Below are 22,851 nucleotides of genomic sequence, written 5' to 3'. Positions count from 1 at the left end.
GGTGAGAGCAACATAAGATGTGGTATTGCAGCTACAGACTGATGCTGCCAGTGAACGAGAGTGCATGTCTCTTCCTGGGCTCAGGCCCTTCAGGGGTTTCTGTTGTATCCCACCCACCCTTTGCAAAACCATGTTGGGAGCAGCAAGTCCAGGACACTGTGGACATAGGGCCATTGAAGATCTTTCCCTCCCTGCCTCCCACCCAGGGGGACAGTGAAGAGTGACCAGAGCCAGGAGCTCGCCATGGCTGCCTCCTTTGCTTCAAGCCCACCAGACCACAACACAGGGGTGACGCTCACTGATCACCCCGACTGGCACCAGTGCCCAAGCAGAAACGGAGCTCAGAGGCCCAGTCTCTGCCCCCACTCTCAAGTGCTTCCGTCTCTGCTTCTCAGACCTGTAAGGATTCTGGAAAATTCCAAAGAGTTTTGAGCCCCACCCTGCTCTGACCAGAGTGGAGGGGGAGGAGCCCCTCGGCGTGAAAGCAAAACCCTGGAGCCACCCAGAGGCATTTGTCAAGGTGCAGGCAGGGGCCCTCCGGCCCACCAGCCAGGGAGGCAGAACCCTGTTCCCTGGTTCCAGCTCATTTGTCATTCCACTGTGAAAGATGGCCTTGGTACCAGGCAAAGGCCTGGGTCTGAACACACATGTGCATGTGTATAGACCATGGCCACCCAGAACATCACATCAGGGCTTGGACTTGGTGAGTAACACCAGGTCTCACCCTGGCTCAGCCTCACCTCCGGGTTCTGTCTCCTCAGCAGCACCAGAAGCCCAGAGACGCCCTGCCTAAGGGCCGAGGTCCCCCGCCAACCCTACACAGAATGTTCCCTCCTCCTGGAGGTCGACTGAGCCCAGCGTGTGTCCTGTGCGTCCCCAGCACTCGAACAAATGAGGCGCATCTAGAACATCTCTACGTAGAAAATACACAGATGATCTAGAAGACATGGAATATATAGTATCTCCATGTAGGGACAGGGAAAAAAGTGTCATTTCTAAGCTGTCCAGCTGAGGGTCGTGAAGCTCAGAGAGGTTCAAAGGTCTTGCCCAGGGTCATGGGCCAAGTAAGAAGCAGCGCCAGGATTGGATCCCAAGGCTCTGTAAGGGCAGAGCCCAGGTTCCTTCAGATTGCCCCAGCTTCACTCTCAAAAAAGGAGCCCCAAGGTCACTCACACTCACTCGCTACCATCCAGTCGATTCTAACTCACAGCAACCCTATAGGATAGGGTAGAACTGCCCCTGTGGGTTTCTGAGACAGTAACTCTTTACAGGAGTAGAAAACCTTGTTTTTCTCCCAAGGAGCAGCTGGTGGTTTCAAACTGCTGACCTTACATTATGGGAGGCCTCATAGGAACAAATGATGGTTTCATCCCCACAGCCATGGAACCTCGAACCTGCACATGCCCCTCCTCCCCTATTTTTTTCCTCCCCTATTTTTAACCCATCCTCTTTACCATCGAATCCAAAGTGCTGGTTGCCCCTCCCTGGGGGCATTTAACCACTATCACCCCAGCACCTACCGTGTTGGCTCCTAGTGAGGCTGGGCACTGTGACTGCAGGCAGACCTCTGCTCTGGGCCGCACCAGCGTCCCCCCCGGGGCTCTGGCTCTGGCGGAGAAGCGCAATGATACGCAACAGAGTTCAAAATCACGGGCTTGGCAGGAAGTGCCGTCTATACATAGCTCTGCCATCCTGCAGGCACCGTTGGCCTCTTCTGAATAAACGCTACCCTACATTAAATGCCAGAATCCGGTGAGCGGTACCGCATGTTTGCAATGAGATTGAGAACTAAAGGCAAGATTGATTCTGATGTGAACACCAGCAAAGCAAATGGGTTTTTGAAAACCCTGTAATTTCCCTGCAACCTTTGACTTCACTAAACACACATTTTTAGACTACAGCACAGTTAGGTAGGCATTAAACAAAAATGAGGTAGTCTAATGATGATTTATGTGTAGGATAACCTTCTATAAAGAATTCCGCTCTGATTTCAGGGTAACTTACAGAGGTGCCAACTTAACCAAACAATACTCTTGCTCCATGTCCACAGCCACGGCGGGATCCCAGGGCAGGGTGTTTGCCTGCAATCGTCTTAAATCTGCTGAAATTCACCCAGTAGGTGCTCTGGAAATGAGGCACCTGCCATGAACCAAATTGTAAAGCAAAACACGACACATGCACACACCGCCAGGGGCACCTGGTGAACAGGAGGCACTTCTGCTTGGCTGAGGAACCACTGCGGATGCTGGAAACGGCCCACTGGCGTGCCACCACAGAGCGGCCAACAGCCCGCAGTCAATCCCTGGTCCTGCCGAGCTGCTGCGCCCACTTCCAGTCGGGTCTTAGGAGCTCCTGTAAAGCAGGGATCAGATCCAGAATTTGGGGGCACCCTTCACGGGCTGTGTGCGAGAGCAGGTCCCTCAGCCCCACTTCCTGTTACATTAGAAGTTGGGACGCAGTCAATGGTGCTTGTGAAAGGGCTTTATAACTGGGGGTGGGGGTGGGGGCGGGGAGGGGAAGAGGGACAGCACAGGGTGGGCAGCGGTCCACATCAGAGGTAAGAGTTAATCCCACTGCCCCAGAGCATCCTCATGGGGTGCCCCTGGGCAGGGACTGCTCTGTCTGCGCTTGGGGCAAATCAGAGCGCATCACAACACTTGCCAAGGTAAAAAGAAGTGACACACCAAAGAGCCCAGTCATGGTCGCATGATACAGGAGCCCTGGTGGCACTGTCAGAGGTTCAAACTCACCAGTCATTCCTCAGAAGAAAAATGAGGCCGTCTGTTCTCGTACAGATGGGTAGTCTCAAAAACCGTAATACAGGGCTGTTGTGAGTCAGAACAGGCTCAGTGCACCAGGGTGTTCCGTTACATCATCAGTAACTGTTGTTACCCATCTGCCCACTGGTTGCAGCGTGACAGTTGCACAGCATTGTTACGATGCTGGAAGCTACACCACCAGTATTTCAAAAACCAGTAGGGCCAACCAGGGTAGACAACTTTCTTTGGAATTTCCAGACTCAGAAAGACTAGGAAGAAAGTCCTGGGGATCTACTTTCAAATAGTAGCAGGGCAAACGCTCTAAACCAGTGGTTCTCAGCTTTCTTAATGCGGTGACCCTTTAATACAGTTCCTCATGTTGTGGTGACCCCCCACCATAAAATTATTTGCGTTGCTACTTCATTACTGTAATTTTGCTACTGTTATTAATTGGGTGATCGCTGCGAAAGGGTCATTCAACCCCCAAAGGGGTCACGACCCACAGGTTGAGAACCACTGCTCTAGATAATCACAGAATCCTATTTGATATAGCACTGGAAGATGAGCCTCCTGGGCTAGAAGGCACTACACAGCAGCCACAGCTGTGGTTCTGGACAGAGCAGCCATCGTGAACAAGCACCATTGCACTGGTGACCCATGAGGTCACTGCGAGTTAGAGCTAACTCCACAGCAATTTACAACAAAAACACTGTTGTCAAGTGTTGTTCAGTCAGTTCCGACACACAGCAGCCCCCACGCAGGTGACATAAGAAAGCAGGCAGGTGCCTACCACAGTGCCCTTAGCACAAGCATGACCCAGCACAAAGGGGCTTCGATACGGTTGTGGACAAATTCCACTATCTTTGATTTCCATGTTTCTGCGAGCTTTCTGAAGCCCCCACGTCCATGTGTGCTTCCTGCCCTTTGCTCCTCTTTTCACCACACAATCCCCGTGCCTCACTGCTCTGTTTCCTCCTCCACACAGTGGGGAGTCAGTGAGACCACAAAAACTGTGGGGGAGGAGGGAGATAACAGGGAGCAGAACCGGGGCTCAGACACTTGGAGAAAATGAGACCTAGGCAGGTGTGGGTTTTCTCTTTGAGGCACTGGCACCCAAGGCAGTCAGTTCCCTTCGCCATCCACACAGCCATCCCGAGGGAAGGAGCGTCATTATGGCCCACCATCCTCCGTGATCCCAGGAGGGAAGGGAGAATGAATGAATCAAACATCCTGTTCCTGATACATTGTTGTGGTGCGGGGAGAAGACACTGAAAGAGAAATCTCTTTATAGGAAAAATATGATTGGAATCTTGGGGGACCAACAGACAGAGTTCTGAGGGAGTTCAGGAAAGTCTCCCCTAGAAGGAGGGGGAAGGCCTGGGGACACAATTGGTCAGCACTCGACCATGTCAGCGTAAGGTTGGCAGTTCAAACCCACTCAGTGGCTCTAAGTGAGAAAAACGTAGTGATCAGTTTCCAGACATATTCCAGCCTAGAAAACTCTATGGGCGCCAGTGCCACTGCCACCCAAACCAAACCCCAAACCCACATCATCGAGTCAGTGCCAACTCAGAGTGAGTCCCAAACACCCCAACAGAACAGTCCCTTTGGGCTACTGAGACTGTACCTCTTTATGGGCAGGAATTCCCGACCTTGTGGTTAGCAGCCCAGCCTGCAACTCCCTACACTGCCAGGGCTCCACAGGGTCATCACCAGTCAAAATTCACCTACCTCCACCAGAAGGCGGGAGGGGCCTCGTAGAAGAAATGATGCTGGAGCCATGGAAACAAGGGTGGATTCTAGACAAAGAAGCAAAGTCCACCAGGTGTGGCTGAACGCCTGTGTCCTGAGAGCCATCAGAAGAGGGAGAGGAGGGAGTGGAGAGGCAGGACCAGAGGACAGCTCTAACCCGTCCCCATGGGACCTGCCTGTGGACCAAACTGGTTTCCACTCACTACCTCCTCTCTCTTGTGTGCGCCCACCTCCCCTGCCCACTCCACCACCCAAGCTGGTTTAGACTCAGCCTACAAAGGAACCTCAGTAGCAACTGGAGCCAAATGCAATTAATCCATCTAATCTACATTCCAAAGCCAGAACCAAGATTATATGTTGCTTGTGTGTTGTTTTGAGATTTCCATCCCTGCCCATCGGAGCTGCCAGTGGCGTGAGCTGAATGCTAAATTCCCAGGAGGCACAGAGGTCTGTGTTCCTTCCACTGATGCAAACGCAGGGCCAGTGCCCAGTACAACCTCCCTGCTAGACTGGCCATTTAAGCTGGAAATTGTCAGAAATGGCAAAGCCACCAGTCCCTGCACACACGGCCAGAGGTCAGCACAGGGCTGGTGGCACTCCCCCAGGCAAGTACTGGAGAGAGCTGATTTCCTAGGAAGAGCCTGCTCTAGTGGGGCGGCAGGAAGTAGAGGCACCTGAAGGACCCCAGTTCAAACTCAGGCCACATACCTTCTTAGTTGCGACCTGTCCTCAGCTATGAAATTGGGGATGGGACCGCAAAATTAATACTACTACTACTACTACTAATAATGTTACCTCTCTTAAATGGTTATTGTGGGAATTAGAGATAATATATTTAAAGTGCCTACTATAAAACGGGTCTCAAGACATGACAGGTATTATCATTAACCCTGTTATTGTTATTAATATTATTCTTCCTCCTCCTCAGTGACAGATACTAGGCTGGCTCTGGGGATAAAAAGATGTAATTGTACACCCTCCCGTGACAGACAGATGGACAGACAGAAATCACTGCCTGTCATGTTAGGCAGAATGAGGGAAGTCCGAGCAGGAATGGAGCCAGTAGAGTAGACAGTCCTGCCTGGACGCCTCAGGAAGGCTTTGAGAAGGTGAGTGATGGGGAGTGAGTAAGGTGCCACTGGGAGGGAGGGACCGTGTAGACCGGATGGAGGAGAGAATGTGAGTGAATGTCAAGTGGTATGGACGCCCATGGGGAACTTGCAGCCCCGGTGCTCTGGGGCAATCCCTTGGGGAGGTGGAGAAAGAATGGTAGGTTGACTTGGCCTTCACCTTGGACCAGAAGCAGGCTGGAATTACAGAGTGTTGCCTGATAGGAATACTTGTCGTGAAGGGACCGTATCAGAAAGGAGTCCTCTAACCAAAGTGCTTCAAGCCTTGGCTTCTCCCTCCCCAACCTCCATATCATCCATCTGCACTCCCAGCCCCACCAAGGCATAATGACAAGCCAGCATCTAAGAGCCCTGGTCACATGGACCAAGGGCCTGAGCTGGGCTTCCACCAGCAGACACATCTGGCCAGCATCAGAGCAGTGTCCAAAAAGTCCCCACTGGAGCCAAAGCAACCAGTCAGGATGCTGGTACAGAGCATGCTGGGAAACTCCCACAAGGAGCCCACATCGATATAATCGGGTCTGGTGGAAATTAAAAGCTATTAGGAACAGGGCTGGATTTACTTTTCTATCCAATAACATGCATTGTAATGGTGAAATTAAGCCATATCTCAGCTTCACGGAGGCCTTAATTTTAATTTATGTTTGTGCACAGCCCTTGGCTCCCTTACCCCCACCCCACCTACTCCTGAGAGCCAGTCACATCCAACCGAGTCCCTCGGAAGAAAAGCAAGAGATAGGCGGCCACCAGGCCACGTGTGAGGCCCTCTGTGCTGTTGCACAGACATCTTTAAATGGCTGGGCTGAAGGAAGACAGCTAGCTGGGACAGGGAGGACTGGGAGGCAAGCTGGTTAGTGCTGCTCTCACCAGCTCCAGGAGGTGGGCCTGCCCCTCCCCAGCTCAGAACTGCCAGAGGCTGGCTGCACTGCAAATACCCTACCACAAAGCTTGCTTAGGTGGCCCTGAGCCTTTAATGCCTCCCAAATCCTCTCAGAGAGAAGCATTGAAGGGCTGGCTCCCCATTCTCAGAGGTTTGCACCTGCCCACTGGGTCACCTCCTCTCAGGACACCTGTTCTCTCCAAAGGCTGCTCCTGGGGGCTTAGGTTGGTCCACAAAGGCCTCCCTATAGGTCGCCTCTCCCCAGCACCTGCTCCTTCTGGCCCTGTGGCTGGTGGAGAATCTGAGCCCAGAGCTGCAGAGTCAGAGGTCCACATGAGCACAGTCCTCCCTGCTCCAGAAGTCTGGGGGTCAGGAGAAAGGAACTCCTGCACTTCACTCCTTCTTTTCCCTCAGTTGTTCCATCTCCCTCCACCAGGAGAAGCTGTCTCTCTCTCTCTCTCTCTGTCACACACACACACACACACACACACACACACACACACACACACACCATATACTCTGAGTGTCTTATGGGTATGGATGACAGAAAATCCTATTTCTAAAAAAATCCATAAGCAATCTGCGTTTTCCAAAAACAACTCCACAGCATGGGGGCCAAGACTTGGACCCTCACTTATAGGGCCTGCAATATCTTGGGAGGGAGCACAACTCTGCTCTAGTGGCTCTCTCCTAGTTCCTCAGGGAACCAGGAGGTGGGATTCCTGTGCTTTGGAAGACTGTGCCTGGATCTAAAATGAACCAGTGGAAGGATCTAGAATGGTTAAGCATGGGGCTGGAGGGCTGCACAGGGGAGGGAAATTCTCCAAGGCTGAAGGAGCAAAAAGGGTTCTTCAGAAGCAGAGTTGAACACAGCCCTGCAGATTAGCAGCGTGCCTACTTCCAGATAATTATGCCCTGTGGGCCACCAGCCCGGCCTTGACATCAAAAGCCGCCCTGAAGCACCAACTACAAGGGCTGCCTGAGGGGAACTCCGTGCCTCCAGCTCCCAGGCTCAGGAGTCGATGAACCTTCCTTCCCTCTGTCTGATCTGGTCTTCTTACCCCATACCACCATGTCCTGCCTTGTCCATGCTGTTCCCCATCTTCCTTCAGAATCCACCCAGCCACCCGCCAAACCTCTCCTGAGCACAACCCTCCAATGGTCAAGGCAGCATATTAAGAGCCAGTGATAAGGCGATGGATCAACATGGTCCCCAAGTTTGGGAAACTGCGTCTAGACTCTGTTAGGAGATACAAATGCATTACAACGGGCAACAGGAGGTACAAAGGGGAAAGCACTCTTTTCCTTAATCTTAATAATAACAGCTATGCATGGTCCTCAGTAATAATAGCAATAGCTATGGATGGAAAGTAGCGCGGACTGCCAAAAGAAATGACACCTCGGCCTTGGAAGCCGTACAGCCAGATGCTCCTTAGAGGCAAGGATGCCGAGGCTTCAGCTCATGTACTTCGGACATGCTGTCAGGAGAGACCAGTCTCTTCAGGACACTGCACTTAGCAGAGGGGCAGTGAAAAAGAGGAAGACCTCAACAAGATGGATTGACTGGGTGACCTCAGATTTAAAAACAACTGTGAGCGCAGCCCAGGACCCGGCAGTGCTTCCTACTGTTGCACATCACACAGTGGCTATGAGCCAGAACTGACCAGACAGCCCCTAACAACCCCTGCAAGATGGCTGGCCAGGAAATGGCCCAAACATTTACGCAGAGGGATTCATGTTATCCTTACTTCAACCAAACCAAATGATTGGCCCTGCTTTACCACTGGGTGGGGATATCTTGTTAGTTTATAGTGGAATAAATTTGAAAGCTAGCTCGTCTGGTTCTAGATCATAATCTTAATGACTATCCTGGCCCACAGCTTCTGCAAGCTCTCCCGGAAAGTCAACAATGATTTCCTCCCCCACCCCTCCCCTCCCCAAAATTGACTCAATGGCTTTGGTTTGTTTTAGAAACCAACTGAGCCTTGATTGCAGTACTTGGATAACTTATTGGATACATTTGTATCAGTGTGCCGGCAGGCAGTTCTGTGTTCTAATCACAGGGTGAAGAAAGCAAGACCAGAGGTCAAGCCTTGCCCTCTGCCAACATAGATGTGGCCCACAACTACTTCATTTCTTTAGACCTCCGTTTCTTCTGTAGAGTGGCGGTGGGAACAATACACACAGGACCTTTCAGTGAGAATAAGATGTGATCCCATGTGAAAGTTTCTTAGAGCAGAGCTTGCAAATCTGAGTCTATCATGAACGGATGTGTATAAGAAACACCACGTTTCTCTCCTGTTTTTTAAACCCACTGAGATCTGAGGCCACTGAGTGGGTAGTCAGGTCAAACTCCATCATGACCAGGGGCATACTGCCAAGGTCGTCTTTTCTGGTTCTCACGAGCCCACTGTCCCTGCATGACCTCTCTGAGACAAGAATCTAGCCTCCCCCATCCCCCACTGCTCCCCTCACAGCCATTGCTGTGTGTCCTGCCCATTCCTGAAGCACCCCCAGCCCCAGCAGTCTCCATTCATTCCCATCTCTCAGTGTTATTTCGACTCCTGCCCTCAAGCCCTCCTCCCTACCAGCACACCCTCCACAACCATCCATATTGGTTTGTTCTTTTATAGGAGACGGGATCAATAGATCTCCCTATGTAGCTTCTGAGTCCTGTCCACCTGCCACCTGAAATGGAGAGAAGCTTGAAAAGTATTGGAGCAACACACCAAGGACCATCTCAAGGAGAGGCCCCTGCAGGGTTGCTGTGAATACACAGGAGTGGTGTGCTCTCACCTGGCGCCACACTGGAATCACCTAGGAAGCTTTGACAAGATGCTGATGCCCAGGTGCCACCCCAAAGACTCTGATTCTATTGATTGGGGGGTGGTATTTAAGGTGGGGGGGGGAAGCTCTCCAGGGATCCTAACATGTCGCAGGACTCTAAACTCCTTCTCTAGAGGTCCCACCTGTAGAAGTCATGTCCTTCCAGCTACCCTGAAAACCTGGAGGAACAACAGCATTTCGCACAAGCAGCTGTGTGACTTTGAGCCACTCAGAGAGCATCCAGTCAAGTCCCTCCACTTGACAGGAAGGAAAGCAAGGGGCCTTGGTCAAGAAAGGAAGAAAAGGCATCAAAGGCATCGGGTCCTTCCGGGATGACAGGAGAGATGCTGGGGTGGGTGAGGGGACCCACAGGGATATACACAGAGATCCAGGGGCATCCTGAGGACCAGGGGACCTCTCTCTTGGAGTCTACAGACCTGGCTCCTGTCAGAAGCACCCCTTTGCATTGGGGTTGCCAGTAATGAATGAGAGGCTCTCAGTAACAGCAGCTCCACTGGGGGTGGGGGGCATCTACAACATGATATTAACCCATTCTCCCAACATCAAACACAGAGCAAGGCTAGCCGCTATCCTGATGAACCCTTTAGCCACTGCATGGCAAAAACAAAACCAATCCACCAGTCCCAGTCAGCACGCGGAGCAAGTCTGTAATGTGCACTGCTCGGCTCATTCAGTGCCGGATGACACCGCCCTCCTCGTCCCTCTCTCCTCACCATCCTTCACAGACCAAGTGCTCCCAGCCTTGCCTGTCATCCCCAAGGCAAGGGCAAGCCAAAGCATGGCAGTCAGGAAGACAGAGACCCAGCTCCTCTGGGGAGTAGGACCCCTTCCCCCTGTGTCCCTGTGACCTTCCCACACCCAGCACGAGACACGGCCAGGTGAGTCTTCCCATCCCACACGGTGAGCTACCAGGTCAAGGCCAAAGACACACCATGCCGAAGTGTCACTGGCCCAAGGATAAGTCACTCACCAGAACCGACCTCAACATCTCGAGCTCAGCCAGCAGCTCAAGTACCTCGACTTTGTCCGCTCCCTAAACAGCCCCGCCTGCGGTGGCCCCGAGCACCTCTCTTACCTGGGATGATGGAGACTGTGTCTTTCTCCCAGGATACAACGCTAACATATTCCTGCACTGAGGAGGGGATGAGGCACTTGAAGACGGCCACGTTTCCACGCACTGACCTTTGATCCTCCACCCGGACGGTGTAGGGTTCCCTGAAAACTGAACAGAGATTGGGGGCAGCAGGTGTAACAGGCTGGGCTGGGAAGAAAGGAAGAGAGCCACCTTGGCTCCCTCAGCACCCCCAGACCTCACCCTCCACACCCTCCCTCCTACTTACCAGCCCCAAGTGCTCCTGAGCAACTGTCTCCATCAATCTCCTTCCTACTCCCCTGGGCGGCCTAGTCCTCCTCAGAAATATCCAGACCTCCCTCTCCATGGCCATCAATCCAAGTTCCCCTTTTCCATGCCTGTGCTCATCGAGGGAACTCTATTAGACTGTAAGTGCCCTGAGGACAGTGTCTAAACCCAACAAGGTGATCATATGCAAAAGGAGCATCCAGTTTAGGCACAGAGGAGGCTCTCTAGAATTCCTCTATGGCAGCGGTTCTCAACCTGTGGGTCGCAACCCCTTTGGGGGTCGAACAACACCCAATTCATAGCAGTAGCAAAATTAGAGTTATGAAGTAGCAACAAAAATAATTTTATGGTTGGGGGGGTCACCATAACATGAGGAACTGTATTAAAGGGTTGAGGCCTCAGGAAGGTTGAGAACCACTGTTCTATGGGATCCAAACTTGATTCCCTACATGATTTCTAGATGTAGGATGACATTCATCGTGGGCACAGGGACCATACATTTCCAAGATTAAAACAAAAAAACGCGAGACACATGATCTAACAAAACATGTCTGTCCCATTTGAACGTGGAGGCAATCTGGGAGATCCAGTACAGAGCTTTCTGGAAAGACGTGGTGGTTTGTAAGGGCCATCGGAAAGGACATTGGAGACAGTGACTGTCTGGAGATTCAGAGCCCCTGAGACAAGCGCAGAGTCTCCAAGATTCTTAGAAACAATCCATCCTCACTGTTTCTTCCCAACGCTGCTGCTGCCCCTCTGGCACCACCTCTGCCCACCCTGCAGACACCCTTTCCCCGTGGGTCCCAGACAAGCTCTCAGTTCCCATGCCAGCTTCTGGGGTGCTGTCCCCTGCAGCTGTTCTCCAGGTGGGCAGATCTGGCCTTGGGAATGGAACCCAAGAGTCCTCTCCCTGGGTCCTTCTCTGCCAAGCAGAAACTGGGACCTCTTGAACACCACTGCCCACCATCCTTGTTCCTCAGCAGGCACTGGGCATCATGCCCTGCTCCTCTCCCTCCACAGTTGCCAGGGCGACACTGAGGGCCCTGGCAGCCCCTCTGGCTGTGCACCTGCACCTGCAGCCCCTCCGGCATCATCAGGAGCCTCTTAATTGGTTGTGCTTCCAGTGGTTCCAGCCTCCCCAAGTCTTCCTTCCCCTTCTCCGTGCTGAGGCTGGGAGGGGGCACTGCCACCAGGTGTGGGTGAGCCTGGGGCAGAGCTGGGCCTGGAAGGAAGCAGCGTGCTGGCCTGAGGAGGGTTGGTGTCCCAGGGCATCACAGACATGAGCGGTTGAGCATCGAGTAGTCAGCTCTGCCTCCTCCAGTGACTAGCTGGGTGTTTTGGGGCTAGGGACAGTTCACATCTCAGAGCCTCCGCTTCCACATTTGTGGAAGAATTACTGGCATGATAGGTGCAAAGGGCCCAGCCCTTGTAGGACACCTATGGGATGTTGCCCTTCATGACTTTCATTTGCCTCTGTCCCTTCACTTGACAAAGTTATTGTCCAACTTGCACCCCAACTCCACGAAGGAGCCCTAATGGTATAGGGGATTAAGCCCCGGGCTGCTCACCAAAAGGCTGATCGTTCAAACCCACAAACCACTCCACAGGAGAAAGGTAGACTGTCGACTCGTAAAGATTTATGGTTCTGAAAACCCCACCACGGAGCAGTGCTAGTCCATCCTATGGGGTTGCTCTGAGTCAGGACTGACTCAAAGGCAGTGGGTTGGGTTTTTGGTAACCCAACGATGAGCAGGTCATAGGAAAAAATGGAATGCCTTCCCTTGGTCCAGGGCCCCAAGCTGTGGAGACGCCGAACCTAGACCTCAGGCCACCCAATCCTGCACTTGCTGTGCTATTAGGGCATACTCCTGAAAAGAGACCCTACAGGGAGCTCCACGAGGACACTCCCTGGGCATGGCTTCAGCAATAAGCACCCCCCACCTCACTCCCCCCCCCCCAAGTACACTAATGGGATGAAGTCAGATCGGCTCTTGAATCAGGAACACTTGCCCCACCTCACCCCTACACACACAGGTCCCAGCTCCTCAAATCCTTGTCAGTGTGAAAGGCTGTCCTAAGTTAGGGCAGGAGGACTCAGGAGGTCACACACCTATTCTTGTAAAGTCTGCTGCTAGGCATTGTGGGCAGGAGGCCTTTCCAGGGCCCACATTCCTCTGCCCCACAGTTTCCAGGCACGATGCTGCAGCCAAGGCCTGGAACCATCACAGCAAGTCTGCTGGGACACACCTGCCCCTCACACTTAAAGAAGCTTTTGTCAGGAAAACTAAACAAAACTGCCCTCGCTGCCATCAAGTCAGTTCCGACTCATAGCAACCCTGTAAGACAGAGTAGGACCGTCTGTCCATGGGTTTCTGAGATGGTAACTCTCCATGGGACGAGAAAGCCTCATTTTTCAGCCATGGAGCAGCTGGGGTTCTAAACTGCTGACCTTGTGGTGAGCAGCACAGTGTGTAATCCACTAGGTCACCAGGGTCCCAAACACTGGGACACCTTACAACTGACTGTGACACACCTGCTCATCATGATAGCCTAGTTAAGATGAGCTGTTGAACTGCGCCTTTCCCTTGCCTCCAGGACTAGCCCTGAGAGAGGAGACTATCTGGGGGCACGATTCGCCTCTGACACACATGGGGTCAGGATTGACTTGATGGCAACTGGCTTCACCTCACACAATAGAATACTGTACACATCTCAAATGAGCAAGTGGAAACCACACTCAACCCCGTGCCCTCACGTCAAGTCCAACTCCCAGCCACCCCATAGGACAGGGTAGGATTACCCTTGTGGCTATCCAAGACGGTAATCTTGATGGAAACAGACTGCCTCACCTTTATCCCGTGGAGCGGCTGGTGGGTTCAAACTACTGACCTTTCCTTAGTAGCCAAGCTGTTTAGTCACGGCACCACCAAGACTCCTTAACCATGTCTATCAGTAGGAGTGAACTCACAAACATAATATTAGGCAAAAGAACCAGGAAAGGGCATGCCGTGGTCTATTTACACAAAGCACAAAACGTAGCAAAAATGATCTATATTGTTAAAAGTCAGGCTACTTGTCACCTTGGAGTAGTGACCAAAAAGTATGAGGGAGGCTCTGGGGGCTGACCTCTTAGTTCTTGATCTGAGTCCTAGTGGCATCCCTTGAAAACTCACCAGGAGACAGACTTGTCACATGTGCTCGCTTCTTTATTCCATCTCAGTACAAAGTGTTTTTTGGATTCTGTTATTTTTAGAGACAGTTCAATGAATGTTTCCCATGAGTCAGGCCCTGCTTTTTATTTAATGTAATGAGTACGAGCTCATGTAACTATCACCTGGAGTAGCCGGCAAGAGCATCAACTTTGCAGAGAAAATGAGGCTTAAAAATGTGATGTTCTTTGCCAGGAACATACCGGAAGTACTGGAAGCTAGACCAGAAGTTCTCAGAGCTACTAGTCAAAAGACACAAAAGTGCCAGCAAGGGGATGATGATGTCTTCCAGGCCCCCCTGAGCAGGGCAAGCACTTCGCCTGAGAACGACAGTCAGTCCCGGAGCCACCCAGACCCTCCAGCAGGGCATTCGGCCCTTACCTGCTTTGACGCGGATGTTGGGGCTCCGGATCTTGCCGGCAGCGTTTTCCGCGGTGCAGAAATAGTCATTGTCGTGGATAAAGCTGTTGAAGGCGGAGGGGGAGAAGGGGTAGAGCTGCAGCGTCCCGTTGGCGTGCACGTGCCGGATGTGCGGCACGTCGTAGATGTCGTCCCCTGTGGCCAGGTACCATCGGAGGGCCGCGCTGGGAGAGCCCGTGGCCGGGCAGGGCACCACCACCCCGACAGAGCTGGAGAAGGTCACCTGCTGCAAGGAGTCATTTACAAAGTAGAGGCTGGTGCCAACATCTTCGGGGCGGGCTGCGGGGAAGGCGAGAAGGAGAGCTCAGTTTAGACACACCACAGCTTGCAGCCACGGCAACCACTGCCAGGTCATTTCGTGTGGTGGGATATGCACATCTATGTGTGGATTTACAAAGCATGTGTGCATACTTGTGAGAAGCCGTGGTGGTGCAGTTGGTTAAGCCCTGGGCTGCTAACACAAAGGTCGGTGGTTCAAGTCCACCAGTTCCTCTGCAGGAGAAAGACAGGGCAGTCTGCTTCTATCAAGACTGACAGCCTTGGAAACCCTATGAAGTAGTTTTTCCCCTCAGTTGGGTCACGGAGTCAGAATTGATTGGATAGCAGTGGGTGTTGTCTGGTTTGGTGACATACGTTTATGTGCACTGAGGACAGGGGCAGATTACCCAATAGGCAAGGTAACCAGGGGCTTACTTGTGTTTCCTTACTAATCTGTAGCGAGCAGTCTCATAGTTTCACCACACCAGGGATGTGTACGTAATTACTGTGCTCCCCTGGCTTGGTGTGCAATCCATCCCTGTCTAGGATTTTAAATGTCCCAAGAGGCTGGTATTGTAAGAAGGCGCTGTGGGTTTGGGGAGACAGGCAGAAGCCAACTATACCTAGAAGGAGAATATTTGATGAGGTGAAAAATGTGAAATTGTTCACTACAGAATAAGTAAGCTCAAGTCAGACCACGCTTTACCTTGCTGATTGGGTAATCTGATACTGCATGTGCATGTGTGTTAACATGCATGTACAAGGGATTTCAAAAGATTCCTGGAAAAACTAGCATTAAAAAATAATGGAATTCTTCCACAAACTTTTTGAAGCTAGCCTGTAAACTGCATGTAGTAAAGCACACACACAGAGGGCACCATTACCAATACTCATTAGACAAAACCAAACACCTCGGAGGAGAGGATTTCTGATTTGAAGCTTTAAGCCCACAGTCTCGCAGGACAACTCAGTCAATTTGTATAATATAGTTTTAAAAGTTTATGTTCTACATCCTAGTTTGGTATGAAGCGTCTGGGGTCTTAAAAGCTTGCGAGTGGCCATCCAAGACATTGGCTTCAGCCAAAGAAGGAGAATGAAATAAAGACTCAACGAGAAGCTATTCTACAGAACTAACAGTCTCTATGAATCAGCCGCATCTACCCAGAGATCAAGAAAACCTAGATGGTGCCCACCTACTACTAATGACTTTTAATCAGGGCCATGATAAATGAATCTTGATAGAAAGGATGAAAATATGGACCAGGACTCAAATTTGTTTAAAAGTCCAGCCTTACTTAGTCCAGTTGAAAGTAGAAGGCTCCCCAAGACTGTACTTCATAAACCTTGAGCCAGAACCTTGGGGTACTTTTTTTTTTCCCTTGGGGTACTTTTTATCTAAATAACAGATCCTCATAAAATAAAGAGTATTTACCAGGGAGGACTATGCACCTTTGATAAGACATCTCTGTAAGATCAAATGGTCAACAATTAATCTAAAGCACAGATGAAGGAGTAAGGAGAAAGGGAACTCAGATCACTAGAAGCAAAACATCTAGAAGTTTGTGAGGGCATTGATGAGAATGTTAAAACATTGTAAAGATGTAGCCAGTATCTCTGAACAATATGTGTCCCAAACATGGAGCAGCTGGTGTGTGTGAAATGCTAACCTGCAGTGAGCAGCCCAATATGTAACCAAAATGCCACCAGGGCCCCCTGAAAAATATGCATAGTCATTATTGAGTGGGAACCTAACTTGCAATGTAAACTTGCACTGAAAGAGCAATATTTAAGTTTTTCAAAAACATCATCCCACAGTCCAGAGATGCATGCAAAACCCAACATATATCCCCAAACAGCTGAGCACTAATCATACCACGCATACTTCCTGAGCACTGATGTACAAGTACCAGGCACTGAAGATACAAAGATGGATAAGACATAGACCCTGTCCCACAGAAGCTCCGAGCCCACCACAGGGATGGTAAACATTAAGGCATGTCCTCTCCACATCAGCTCAAGTCCATGGGGAAGGGCTGCCCATGGACTCTGCTTTGTTGAAGGGTCACTCCACTTAGAAGAGGCACAGAAATGCTCTGCTGAGGAAATATTTATTGAACACCTATATTGTGTAGGTAGGTTCACATCCAATGCTTTGGTTCTTCTGCACAATCTCAAGAGGAGGTGGTATCACACACCCTTTGCTAGGCTAAGAAATGTCCCAAGATTTGCTCGATTGCATAATCGTAGAGCTGAGACTTGAGCCTAAAGCTTGTACTATAGCTGGAAGAGCCTCAGAATCATCTTTGAAGAGAATGGCCAAGAGAACTGGGCCTACCTACCTGGAGCCCCCTGGGAGAACTTGAGAGCTGTCTTCACCCTTGAGAAATCCATTTGGAAAATGAAGTTGCCCTTAAAGGCCAGATAAGGAACAAAGGGCCTGGTGGGTGGATAGAATCCAAGACTAGAGGTCAGGAGACCAAGCTTCTAAACTCAGCACCCATACTGATGTCCTGTGTAACTCTCTTCTCTCTGAGCTTCCATTCTCTCATGGGTAAAATGGGAGGTAGATGAACAAAGACCCCGTCCATCTCTGACGTGTCATCAACATTCAACCACCTGAGAGAGAGTTCCTCCAAAGAACTGCAGCTATGTGACAGCAGCAGCAGCAGGGTCTGGCTGGACGGCAGCCGGTGGGCCCGTCCCTTCTCCTCAGCTGCCATTCAGTTGATTCTCACTCGGGGAGCCTCAGTGTGTGTCCCAGTAGAATTGTGCACTGTTGGGTTCTCAAATGTCGATGTTTTTGTAAGTCAGTCAATAAGCCTTTCTCCCAAGGTGCTTCTAACTCAAACCTCCAACCCATTGGGTTAGCCTCTGAGGGTGTTGACTGTTGCCCGCCTGCCTCCCCTCTCCCCAGGGCTTCCATCCCAGTAGAGGCCCTCAGTATTTCCTGCCCTTATCCTGGCAGCTCTGAATGCTAGAGTCAAGGGTCCCCACCCTTCACCTACCTTACCACACAACCTGCCCCAGTGGGAAGGGCCACTTGGGAGCAAGGGAAGGCAAGGCTAGAAGAAGAGAGGCACCAGGTCTCTGGCTAGCAGGCATTCCCTCCCCACCAGGAAGATGAAGAAGCAAACAAACCAGTCCACTGCCTGTTTAAAGAAAGTAGCAGGGGACCCAAGTTGACCTCAATTTCCACAACTTTATGGGGAGGGGGCGGGGAGGGACCCACACCCAGACTGCATTAATATTCCTGGCTTAACTCTGAGTCGAGGAGCCTCCAGGGAGAATGAACAGGCAAGGGCAGCCAGTGGAGAAAAGGCCATTAAGCATCATTGGCCAGAGCAATTCACATCATCTCATCAAAAGCCTGGATGAAGCCATTAGCAGCCACGCTGGAAAAACACGGTCCATGGGCTCCTTGCTACGGTGTCAGAGGTATCCTCTTAGCTGCAAATGTACTTGCTGTCCCTGTCAGGCGCTGCACCTTCTGGGGCTGAGATGCACCGAGAGAGGAGGTAACACCATCTCCCTCCCCACCCTCCTCCTCATGCTACCTCCATCAGGCACGGGGCAGGGTTGGTGGCTGAGAAAATCCGCTGTCTCTGGAGGAGGAAGCGGGTCCATCAGGACCCCGAGGCCTCAGACGCCCACCCAACTCACAGCAGCTAGAGCAACCCCCACCCCCAAATGAAGGCACCAAGGCATTTCACAAGGAAGACAACAGGCCTAGCGAAACTTCTCTTGGGTCAGGCCCACCAGGGTCTGCTTCCATCCACTCGCCCACATCACCGGGGTCTCCTTAATGAGAGTGATTCAATGGGGTGAGCGTGCTATCTTACCAAGTAATTAATAAGCATCTTCTCTGTGCCAGGCACCATGGCAAACCCTTGGCATGCATGCTGTTGTTGCCGGCTCTGATTCCTAGTGACCCTGTGTACAACAGAGTTAGACACTTACCCAGTCCCGTGCCATCCTCACAATTGCTCTTACGCTCGCCTCTTTTGACCCTGACAACCATCCTTTGAGGGAGGTACCATTTATTATCACCAGTCTACAAACAGGAGACAGAGTATCTGAAGGGCCCATAGCCGGACGAGTGAGGGCCCGGAGCCTGGCCCCAGAGTGGGCTCTGAACCAGGACATGAGTGGCAGCTGCAGTGCAATCACTGCAGTAAGAGAACAGGTGTTTGCCTCCTCAGACACAACCCAGTCACCAAGTTCCATTTCCAGCTGCCCACAAACAGAACACACACGCTCACTCTCCTAGAAGCAGCCCCTTCTGGGCTCTGGACATCACAGACAGCGCTGAAGACTGTGGGGCTGGGACATCACTCTAGGGTTCCGGGCTGCACCTTGAGACAACCTAGTTAATCAGACACCCTCACTGTGGTAGCTCCATGGATTTCAGGAACTACGATCCATCAAGGGTTGGTAAGACTCTATTACACTGCCCCTGACAAATGGACTTGGGATGCTGCAAAGCTCCCTGAAGGGGAGGGACACAGAAATTGTCTTGATTCATGGAAGAGAGTAAATAAATACTTATGGGTAGATGTGATGGAGTGAAGTTAAAAATAGTCAACAGTGGTTGAACTGTTAACTACGGGCTAGGCACATTCTCCTTTTCATGATCACAACTCACAGTGGCCAGAAGAGGTGTTCTTATTCCCACTTTCTAGAGAAGGAAATCAACTCTAAGAAGTTAACTAACTTACCCAAAGATACCCAGCCCGTTAAGTGGCCAAGCTGAGATTGCAGTTCATTTTTGCTCTCATTCGGAGGCTGGAAGGGACCACGATGCTCTACTGTATGAACCACACTGAAGACAAGTCAAAAACCAAACAGGAAAATAAAAGCCACTGCCACCGAGTGCATGCCGACTCACAGCAACCCAATAGGACTGGATGGAACTGCCCCTGCGGGTCCCAAGACGGTCACTCTTTACTGTAGTAGAAAGCTCCATCTTTCTCCCGTGGGTGGTTTCAAACTGTTGACCTGGCAGCTAGCAGCCCACTGAGCAACCCCCACACCACCTAGGCTCTTGAAGGCCAGTCCAAAGAACTCACAGAATCTACCTTTCTACACTGCACCCCAACCTTACCCCCAAACACACATGGCCAGACTCCTCTCTGAAGCTGAAAACCCACCTCATTCCAGCCTTCCCGGGAAGTCCCTTCCTGGCCTCCCTCTGGTCCACCAGGAACATCAACCACACAGACAGGGCACCTCCCTGAACTTCTGGGCTCAAAGCTCGCCTGAGAAAGAGGCTACAGGGCCCTCCACTAGCACACACATGTAGAGGTAATGGGAGGATTGACTGGGATTGTCCAGCCACCTGTCATAGCGGAAGAAATGGCAGATTTATAGCAAAAGGCAAGTCACTTCCTATCCCTCCCACCCCAGGATGAGAGCACAGCCTGCCAGGCCTGGGGAAGCTGGGGAGGATTAGACAAACCATTTGCTTCTGCTTACGCCCCTGACAGAGCATTGCCATTATGAAACATCACCCTCAGGTGTAAAACAATAGCAGTTTTCACTTACATCGGGCTCATATTTCACACCACAAGGCACCTGTCAGCTCCAGATGCAGAAGCCCTAAAATAAACGTTAATTTTGCCTCACCCTACCTGCCAAGAGAAAGGAGTGAGCAGATCCATAAAGGGGAAACTGAGGCACTTGCTACCATGTCATTCAACTCTGTGCCACGTGCCAAGCACTAGACGAGGGATGGGGAAGGGCAGCAGGTGAGTGGTCACTGCAGAGGTTCACCCCAAGCACAGGAGTAGCAGCAGGGGCCTGCTCCTCCCTGGAGGCTTATCTTCGGAGAATCACACCCACAGCTGGAGGGTCCCTCTTCTCCTGGCCAATAGAAGCTACTGGTGCCAAAGTTCCCCCCACCCCCAGCTGTGCCTGCCCTCCTGTGGACCTGGAGAAGCCTGGCCTGGCAGTGTGGTGGGGCTTCTCCTCTTGCCGAGGCTCAGTTTGGAAGACTTGGAGCAGTGTCTGAGTCTCAGTGAGCTCAGACCGCAGGAGACATGGTGCCCTGACCTGCTGTGTGACCTCCTACAGCCACTTAGTCTTAACTCAGTCCCACTTACCAAAGCAGGGTGACTGCACCTTCCTACCTGCCTGCCTCCCAGGGCTAATCCTGAGCTGGCCAAACAGACGGCAGAAACACAAACTTAGCAGAACCCCACAACGAGGATGTATGAGGACGAGGGGTCCCTGAGTGGTACAGACAGCGAGGCACTCAGTTGCTAACTGAAAGGTCAGAAGTTTGAATTCACCTGGAAATGCTTCAGAAGAAAGTCCTGGAGAGCTACTTCCGAGAAACCAGCCACGGAACCCCCTCTGGGAATAGTTCTAACACTCCTGCCTGCCGTCTCCATGAGTTGGAGTCAACTGGAAGGCTGCATGAGTATGAGAGCATTAGTGTGACAGTGTGAGTATGAGAGTATTAGTACGAAAGTGTGAGTATGATATTGTTAGTATGAGTGTGAGCATGCAAGTATTATTGGTACGACAGTATTAGTATGATAGTATGAGAGTATTGGTGTGAGTGTGAGTGTGAGAGTATTAGTAGGAGAGTGTGAGTATGAAAGTATGAGTATGAGAATGTATGAGAGTATTAGTATGAGTAAGTAGGGATTGTTATTCATGCCCAGGGGGTCTAAGGTGACTGCTAGGGGCAACCAGAACACAGCTAATCCCTGAAGTCCTGTAGAATCCCAATCCCTATCCACCCACTCCCAGTCCTCTCCACGGACTCCTATGCCCTTCCCTGGCCACCTTTACCGTGTTCTCTCTGACCTCTGCTTCCATCCCACCCCCGACCCATCCCAGACACAGAAACCAGGAAAAGATCCAGTCCCTCAGGAGAGAATTACTGCCAGGAAGACATCCTGGAGAGAGGAAGTCTGAATGGCGATGCGTGGGCAGGTCTGGGGCAACCCTGCGGAAACCTTCCAGGCAGGAGCTTGGGATAGGCTTGGGTGCAGAGGTGAGGATGTCTGACAGGGTGTGCTGGGCTCCCACACAGAGAAAGGGCTTTCTCCTCCAGGCAGGTAGGACTGTGCAGGACTGGGAGCGCGCCTCTGGCAGTTGTGACTGAGATGATCAACTTCATTTTACCACGGCCCCTATATCCTTGGAGGCTTACTGGCCTGACTAATGGCCAACAAACCACCCGCCCCCCTGCCATCAACCCTGTGAGACAGAGTGGAGCTGCTCCCTGGGGCTTCTGAGAGTGTGACCCTTCACAAGAGCAGACAGCCTCATCTCCCATCTCCGGAGGAATGGCTGGGCTTGAACTGTCAACCCATCAGTTAGCAGCCCCATGCTGACCCCTTGAAGCACTGGGGCCGCTTTGCCTTAAGTCACAGGGGTCTAAAGAGAAGAGACTGGCCTTTGCAAAGTGTCTATTGTGTAACAGACACTGGGCATGGGTACCCCACCGGCATGTCCTCCCTCATCCGGCACAAAGGGACTAGGAGGGCCGGCTCCTCTGGTTTTATGGGTGGGGAGAGCACCACCCAGGGGCTAAAGCACTTGTCCCACGTTTGGATCTCGCCAGAAAGAGAAGGAGCCGCAGGCAGTGCCACCGGGGTCTGCTTGGCTTCCAAAGATGTTTCTGCCATCACAGCGCTGACGAGGCCAGAGTACAGGGCCTACGAAGTCTTCCCCTTGACCCTTCAGCAAATACCCTGACACCCCCCACCCCCACCCCTCTAACTCCTGCCCTCCGCAGACGGAGCCAGGCTAAACTGACAGAGAAGGAGGAGGGGGCCCACTTCATAAATAAAGAGAGGCGTTCAGATCAACAGGGAAGCCTCGTCTGGTCAAAGGGGGAAATGGATTTTTAATAGAAAATGGAAGTTATAGGTTCGGCTGTGATGTGACAGACGCCCAGACTTAAACCGATTTAATCTTCGCCGCCGTTTAACACGGAGCACCACCCTGATGCTGTGTTTCATAAAACGGGCTCCAAGTTGCTGGGAGATTAGTCGTGTAGAAATAGCACGGCAATATTTTTAAACCAGAAACCACCCCTGGCATTCGGGCTGCTCGCGGGTCATGGCGGAAACCCAGCAGCATCTCCCGCAGGCCGGCCCAGCCCCCACGGGCCTGGGCGCGATGAGGTGTCCAGTCCCCGTGAGAGCTGCCCCACCGAGACCCCTCCGAAGGGGACGCTGATCACCGGACACAGGAGCAGCCCCACCCGCACAGGGACACTGCC

At 51.7% G+C, this 22,851-nt stretch overlaps 1 protein-coding gene across 1 annotated transcript in view; it reads right to left on the bottom strand.

The window, feature by feature from the left end:
* The window catches only part of LOC123520903 (Down syndrome cell adhesion molecule-like protein 1), a 315,239-nt gene that overhangs the window by 279,128 nt on the left and 13,260 nt on the right, over window positions 1-22,851 (bottom strand). Inside the window, exons 2-3 of the mRNA XM_045283630.1 lie at window positions 14,319-14,636; window positions 10,444-10,590 (exon numbers count right to left, since the gene is read on the bottom strand). Of these exons, the coding sequence (XP_045139565.1) occupies window positions 10,444-10,590; window positions 14,319-14,636 (465 nt within the window). The remainder of the gene's footprint in view (window positions 1-10,443; window positions 10,591-14,318; window positions 14,637-22,851) is intronic.

The sequence above is a fragment of the Echinops telfairi genome, unplaced genomic scaffold (genome assembly GCF_000313985.2).
Source record: "Echinops telfairi isolate 266 unplaced genomic scaffold, ASM31398v2 ScPeMD7_7463;HRSCAF=8501, whole genome shotgun sequence".
Taxonomy (NCBI): domain Eukaryota; kingdom Metazoa; phylum Chordata; class Mammalia; order Afrosoricida; family Tenrecidae; genus Echinops; species Echinops telfairi.
The sequence above is the reverse complement of the archived record's forward strand: the minus strand, read 5'-3'. Positions and strand labels throughout refer to the sequence as shown.